The sequence below is a fragment of the Euleptes europaea genome, chromosome 3, assembly GCF_029931775.1.
Source record: "Euleptes europaea isolate rEulEur1 chromosome 3, rEulEur1.hap1, whole genome shotgun sequence".
NCBI lineage: Eukaryota > Metazoa > Chordata > Lepidosauria > Squamata > Sphaerodactylidae > Euleptes > Euleptes europaea.
The window spans coordinates 13,778,798-13,786,429 of NC_079314.1; the positions used below are offsets into that span (position 1 = coordinate 13,778,798).

General features: G+C 44.2%; 1 protein-coding gene across 1 annotated transcript; it reads right to left on the bottom strand.

Annotated features, from left to right (window-relative positions):
* Positions 1-321: 321 nt before the first annotated feature.
* On the bottom strand, positions 322-7,632 carry LOC130474677 (uncharacterized). The gene is made up of 5 exons (XM_056846376.1): positions 7,373-7,632; positions 5,080-5,321; positions 3,837-3,911; positions 2,749-2,874; positions 322-371 (listed from the first exon to the last, which is right to left on the bottom strand). The coding sequence occupies exons 1-5, from the start codon at positions 7,630-7,632 to the stop codon at positions 331-333; spliced, it is 744 nt and encodes a 247-aa protein (XP_056702354.1). The 3' UTR covers positions 322-330.

Below are 7,632 nucleotides of genomic sequence, written 5' to 3' on the forward strand. Positions count from 1 at the left end.
ACAGGAACAAAATAGAGTAGTCATATTTTCAAATACAGAGGCAACTTTGAAAACCTCGACACACTGCCAAATCCAGGTTCATTTCAAATGACAGAAAGAAACTCATTTGGAAAAAAGAGCATTCTTTACTCAAAGAGCTCGCATGCATTACCATAACGGGCAAATAAAATGTGGGGGACTTCTGAGTCTGAATCCAGACCCAGTTATCTGCCTTCAAAAGCAGATGCTGATCCAGGTCCAGCTTGCCCCAATACTGGCTCCATTGGAACCCCATGCTCCCATCACAGGTCTGGATGTCATCTCAAAGGCAGAATAGTTTCCCATCCGAGTTCACATGTCTCTCCCAGCATGTATTTGGAAAGCAAGCCCACCTGTGCGGAGACAAAAGAAGTGATTGAGGTGGAAGAGAAGTAGTGTAAGCACTTGGCCCAACCTGAACCACAAACCACAAAGGAGACAAACCGGTCCAAAGAATTTGGTTTTACTGGTCATATAGGGTAGCAGAGCACAAAGAAACTACGACAACAATGGGGCAAACTAGCTTGCACTTGATAATATAAAAGCATTGAAAAAAGCACTCTAAGGCACAGTACAGCTTCAAGAGATTACAAACTGCAAATAGCACGAAGGCGCTGAGGTTCTCACGGATTACTGTCGGCTTCAAAGAGTCCAAATATGCAAAACAATCCTTGAAGGCTAGTCGGTGGGAAAACGAAACCAACTGAGCTACAGACCTGACAAGTAGCATGAAGCATCGCCAGAAGCATCTGGACCTCCAGCTTCCTCTTCATGTCCCTAGAATCATGCTCTGATCCTCCAAGCTGGTAGTCCAAGACCTATTCAGAGCTAGTGAATTTACACATCTTTGGAGTATTCTGAAAGTCTTTCCCCAAGCAACAAAATTGTTCCAGACATAACTAGAAGTGTCTCAAACCTGCTAATACTTGCTAGTATTACATTGACTTGCTAGAATACATTGACTAATGAACATTACAGGCTAGTCTTAAATTTGGACATATGGTGTGTTGGTGGTTGGGGATACCCACATAGGTCAGTGAAGCCTGCTGCTATGACAGGAGACCTCCTGTTGGCAGCTCTCTTTGCCCACCACTGCTTCAAGTGGCAACAGGAGAAAAATATTTTTTAAAAACAGTGACATTGGAAACCATAGAATTTCCAGTGATTCCTAGAGTTACCTTACATCACTTCCGGGATTCTCCTGGAAGTGATGTCATAGCAGGACAATGAAGAAGAAAGTTGGTTTTTATATGCCAACTTTCTCTACCACTTAAGGAAGAATCAAACCGGTTTACAATCACCTTCCCTTCCTCTCTCCGCAACAGAAATCCTGTGGGGTAGGTGGGGCTGAGAGAGCTCTAAGAGAGCTGTGACTAGCCCAAGGTCACCAAGCTGGTTTCATGTGGAAGAGTGGGGAAACTAACCCAGTTCACCAGATTAGAGTCTGCCACTTGTGTGGAGGCTTGTGGAATCAAACCTGGTCCACCACTCCAAATCACCGCTCTTAACCACCCCCCCATGCTGGCTCTCAATAACACCCCCCATATCCCCACCCCAATGCGATTTACACAGAGAAGACGGATCTGTGAACCACAGTTTCTCAAGGAAGAAACTAATCATCTAAATCACGCACTGCTAGCAAACGGCTATTCCAAGAATGAAATCAGAAGGGCCATTAAACCAAACAAAAATCAGAAAACTCAGGAAAAACAGTCTCCCATAGGAAAGGTATTCTTGCCATTTATTAAAGGAGTCACTGATAGGATGGAGAAACTTTTGAAAAAACATAACCTACAAACAGTGTTTAAACCCACCAAGAAAATACAACAAATGCTACGATCAGCAAAAGACAAAAGAGACCCCCTCACCTCTGCAGGAGTATATCGTATACCTTGCAGCTGTGGAGAAGTTTACATCAGGACCACAAAACGCAGCATACAAACAAGGATAAAAGAACATGAAAGATACTGCAGACTTGGCCAACCTGAGAAATCAGCAGTGGCTGAACATGGACTGACACAAACAGGACACAGGGTCTTATTCCAAGACACTGAAAGACTGGACAATTCTACCAACTATTTTGTCAGATTGCACAGAGAAGCCATTGAAATTCATAAACATCAGCACAACTTTAACAGGAAAGAGGAGAGTTTAAGAATGAATAAGGCTTGGCTTCCTGTCCTAAAAACCTCCAGACTAACAAAGACTATAGTCAACAATAGCCATGCAGATTAGCTTTGGACTTCACACATTAACAGATCACTTCAGGATACAATGGTTCCATATTAACATACAACACTGTCATTAGCACATTATCTTGATACTTACAGGACAATGATTAGCACATTACTTTTGCAGGACAATGACTCAGCTCAAACCCAACCCCTTTCTGACTATATCTTCCTACACACCTGACACTGAGAGACACTGTCCTTCAGTGTTACTACTCTAAAGATGCCTGCCACAGTTGCTGGCGAAACGTCAGGAAAGAAAATTCCAAGACCACGGTTACACAGCCCGGATAACCTACAAGAACCAATGAACTCTGACCGTGAAAGCCTTCGACAATATTTAGAGAAGGATTTATCTCCAAGTGCAGCATAAAAAGTTGTATTCCCAGGAAGACTCCTTAATGTCGAAGCTCAGTCATTGATGAAACATACTAGAAAGGTCCAATAAGTGTGTGGCATGTCAGGGGAATAAATGCATCCCTGCTTAGCACATACTCACCAGTTAACAGGAACAGAGGGCCAGAGGCCCAGCCTACAGCGAGGGACCATCCATAGCGCCCCAAATTCCTGTAGGAACTATTGAACACTCCTGTGAATATGGACATGGCGATCAGAGCACAAAGACCTAGGAGAGGAAGAAGCGATATTAATATCCCATAGGATCTATTTATGCTTGTACAGATCCCAGCCCACTCTCACTAGAGAGCAGGAAATATATGCTGGCTGTCTTGGGAAAAACAACAGCAACTACTTCTACTACTATTACTACTACTACAAAACCCTAAGAAGATCCCTGCTGGATCTGACCAACAGCACATCTAGTCCAGGGTGTGATAGCAAAGGTGCTTGAACACTTGCCGGTACAGTACATGTCCTGTTTCTGATTGTCTATTGAGAGCCAGTTTTTCGAGGATTGATTTGACTGATCGCCAAATCGTTTGTGGATGTTTGCTAGCTTGCTGCATTGTAGTTCTTCCAAACAGGCCTTTTATGCATGGTCTATTTCCGCTGAATCTGCTGCATTCTAATTGCACATCAAAACACTATGCACAGGAGCTTTTTGCCCTGAAGAAATTCCAGGCGTACCTTGCTATCAACTATTTATCCCCAGTGAAAATGCAGAGCTTCTGAACCACATGAGTCCCTCCCTCCTGAAAATGCTGCTTTGTAATTGGCTGTGTATTTTTTTTTAAATACATCACCAGCCCGACCAGCCCCGCAGCGGAATTCTTTCATTTGATCTGAACCAAGTGGCCATTTTACAGCCAAAGCAGAGAAGGGTCTGTACAACCCCACCCCAACCAATTTGTTTCTGGGTATCGGAATGCAGCGGTCATAAGAACATAAAAACACTTGTTAGTCTTGCACTTGCAAAAAAAAAAAAAAGGCTTTCATGCCCATAAGAGGACGCTTTAAAAGGAGGGCGGCAAATCACCCCGGCTCTGTTCCATCCTGCTGAGAATTGAAACTGACCCACACTCACTGTGAAACTGACCAAATAAGCAGCCGCCTAGGTTGTTTGTGATTATTTCAGCATTCTCTCAACTGTTCGATCTGAAACTGACCCACACTTGCTGTGAAACTGACCAAAATAAACAACAGCATGGTACTCCAGCATTATTCTCTTGCTAGTGCACTCGCAAATGGCATCGAGAGGAGGGGCTGGATGAGGGAGACAGACACATGGGAGGGAGAAGCAAGAATGGGCGTGGGGAAAACCCCCTTCCAGGACAGGCTTTCAATTTGAGATCGAGGCAGACTTTAAACTCAGGGTAAAACAGCATCCTGAAAATGCAAGGGAAACATGAGGGAAGAGCAAGGCAACTTCTGAAGGTTGGAAAATACATGCATAATTAAAATGAAGCCCTGAAGCAGTTGGGGGGTGACAGCGATGGGAACAACCTGTGCATAAAAGGCCTTAGTGTACTCCAATTGGCTTCTCCTACAGCTGTGGGCACCCTCTCCCCGACCTTGGCATCAGAGGGCTTAAACTGTTTATTGCTATTTTGATCATGTACACTGACGTTCTAACACTTATAGCCCACAATCTCTGAATTCCCAGCATTCACTTTTACAAATTAAGTCTCTAGCTCTTTTCCTTGCATTTATAAGGGGAAAGGTGTGGTACAGCTCTCCCCTTATAACTCTACAAATAACAGGGCTCTCTTTTAATGAGAGCTAGGAATTCCAAAATCATGACAAGCGATCATTGGTGTCTATGCTGTGTGAGGCCCTGACCTGGATAGCCTCAGGTTAGCCTGATCTTGTCAGATCTCAGAAGCTAAGCAGGGTCGGCCCTGGTTAGTATTTGGATTGGCAACCTACAAGGAATACCAGGGGTCTGACCCAGAGACAGGCAATGGCAAACCACCACCAAACGTCAAACATCTCTTGCCTTGAAATGTTTTCAGCTGTGATTTCAGCTACTGTAGTTTTCAACTTTGTCAAAAAGATAATTTTGCTGCTGGTGAATGCTGTGCTTATATCTCAGAGCCAGTGTGGTCTAGTGGTCAAAAGTGGCGGACTGTAATCTGGAGGTCACACGAAGCCTGCTGTGTGACCTTGAGCCAGTCACAGCACTCTCAGGACTCTCTCAGTCCACGCGGAGACAGGCGATGGCCAACCAACTCCGAAGGTCTCTTACCTTAAAAACCCTAAAGGGTTGCCATACGTCAACTGTGACTTGACGGCACACACACGGGCACACAGATGCTGTATGCGCATGTCCTAAGCCCACTGCCCATCTATTGATTGAGGTCTCATATTATGCGAGAAGGAGAAAAATGTCTCCCTTTCCATGTGGAAATTGGTTTATCCTTCGATGGAATACCTGCTGCCAAGCTGGCTATGCCTGCGGTCTTGGCTGTTGAGAAGGATCCAGCATAGAAACGGCAAAGCGAGGTCCAGAGACTGAAGAAGGAGACGGCGCCAGCAAACGCCCCCATCATCAGGAAGAATCGGGTGGCATGGATATAGCCTACAGGGAACAAGAAGAGAGAAAGAAAAAGGAAGGTGATTGTATGTATCAATGGGTAAGCAATACAGCACGTCACAGGAGAAGCATGTTGCCAGCTGCCATGGGATAGACCAGGATTTCCTTCATATTTCTTTGCCAATAGCTGTAGAAACAGTGGCTCACACCTCCCCTCGGCTTGCCAGGCAGTGGCTGGCAGTGCCAGGCAACTTGTAGGAGGGTTGTGGGGATGGGGCTACTTACCATAGGTTCTGACCATAGAGTTCCTGGCCATTCCTAGAGCTACATAGGGTAGCTCTAGCAATTGCTAGAAACTCTATGGTAAGGTTGCTCTTCACTAATTTCAGGACTGTTTTTAATGTTCAGCTTATTAGAGATCATTCTCTACACACAGTTCCCACAGCTATCAGTTCCTTCTCATCCTTGGTGTTACCTCTCCTCCACCATAGAATAGAATCATGGAAGGGACCACCAGGGTCATCTAGTCCAACCTCCTGCACAATGCAGGACATTCACAACTACCTCCCCACACAACTACCCCCAGTGACCCCTAATCCATGTCCAGATCTTTGAACTCTTTGACAGGAGGGTTACTGCAACCTGGCAAGTCTTTTACCAGATGCCAATGTTTTTTTTATTATCTGTTGAATATCGTGAGATTTGTGACTAAACTGAAGAGCTGATATAATAATAAAGTTGTCCTGTTCCGTCTCGCGAGCTGCCAGGTTGTAGTAACCCTCCTAGGTTCGGACTTAGAAGATCATGCTCCCTTAGAAATAGAATAATAAAATCTGACTGTTTGCTTAAACAACACAGTACACAGCCCGTCGGCCATTTTAGATGTGACGATTGTAGCGCCTGTGCGCAGACGCTACCTGTCAAAGAGTTCAAAGATCTTAGTACTGGTTTTACTTTCAAACTTAGACACTTCAGCAACTGTAATAGCAAATATGTAATTTATTTAATCCGGTGCCCATGTGTACTTTTATACGTGGGGAAGACAAAGAGAGTAAAAAAACTCAGAATCGGGGAACATAGATCCCGAATCAGAAATTCTGTTTTGGAGGCGCCGTTGACAGCGCACTATAAAGAAATGAAACATCAGGATTCTGAGTTACAATTTTTTGTGGTATGGCAATTCTTTGGTAAACCTTTTCACAATCAAAATGTTGATCGTTTAATGTCCCAGCAAGAATCTCGTTTCATTTTTCTGTGATACACTGTTTCCCAATGGATTAAATTCCAATATGGATTTATCTTGTTTTCTTTAATTATGTCCCTCCCCTGGTATAATATATTGTAAGTGCCCCTCTCTTGAATATTATACGGTAACATGACTAAAATAATTACGGAAAGCACTAGGCTCGTGGAATCACATGAGTATAAGTAAACAATAGCACGTCACACTTTAGACGCCTTAGACAGCCGTCCACGGACTATTGAAGAATATATTCCTTAGACCTAAAATGGTATGTTAAAAACTATTTATAAACTTTTTATATATTTTTTTTATTAAGATAATATTGTATGTATATATGTTTGTATTGTATCTCACTTTTAGGTAATTTTTCTGTCTACGGATTGTCTCGAAGCTTGAAAAAAATCTGTGAAATGGGAATGTCACTGGGAACCCATTGCGCTTAAAGAATATTCTCCATGACTGTTTTATATACCTACCTACTTGGATGTAATATATGCCTGTATTGTGAGCACTTGGTGCCCTGTTTGTATTAGGACTCGTGTCCGTGCTGCTCTTTACGGGGATTTTGTCCCTTGCTTACCCTGTTGGGGGTCTTTGCTCTCTAATATACTCTTAATAGCATCTTATTTCGTGTGTTAGAGTCGCCTTAATAGGCATTTTGTTCGCTTGTATTGCTTTGAGTTCTAACTACCTGGCAGTTGGCAACCCTATTTATCTCTAATTTGAAAATGCGGGCAAAACACTGGGAAATGCAGGGGGAGAGAGAGGCAACTTCAGACTGTCAGAAACAGCATGCATAATCCAAACAAAGAACCAAAGTCATTGGATGGGTGATGGCGAGGGAAACAGCCATGCATAAAAGGCCACTGTTATTTTAATTTGCATAGAGGATCAGACCTTCAGCGGCCAGTCAGAAGACCTGCTGGGTAAGAGCCCCACATGGCTCACCCACTTTCCAAAAACACTTGGTGAGTGACAAGAAAGATGTTGGTGGGTGCCATGGTGCGCCCACAGGCACCATGTTCCAGGACTGGGAAGTGCTTACCAAGCACACTCATCCCATATGCCTGACAGAGGAAGCCTCGGCAAAATTCCCACAGGCCATTGCGGTCAGGGCCGATCACCCAGTAGTCCGAGGCCAGGGCGGCAAGGAGCAGTGCGAAGCTGATGGAGGCAAGGACGGCAGTGCCAATCTGCAGCGCGCCCAT

What these genes read in the sequence shown, in the direction of transcription:
- LOC130474677 (XM_056846376.1), bottom strand. Translation starts at nt 7,632, where the DNA reads ATGGGCGCGCTGCAGATTGGCACTGCCGTCCTTGCCTCCATCAGCTTC. An exon ending in CAAGTGTTTTTGGAAAGTGG is followed by an intron (nt 5,322 to 7,372) that starts GTGAGCCATGTG and finishes ATCCCATGGCAG; the next exon opens with CTGGCAACATGCTTCTCCTG. An exon ending in CATAGCCAGCTTGGCAGCAG is followed by an intron (nt 3,912 to 5,079) that starts GTATTCCATCGA and finishes TCCCTCATCCAG; the next exon opens with CCCCTCCTCTCGATGCCATT.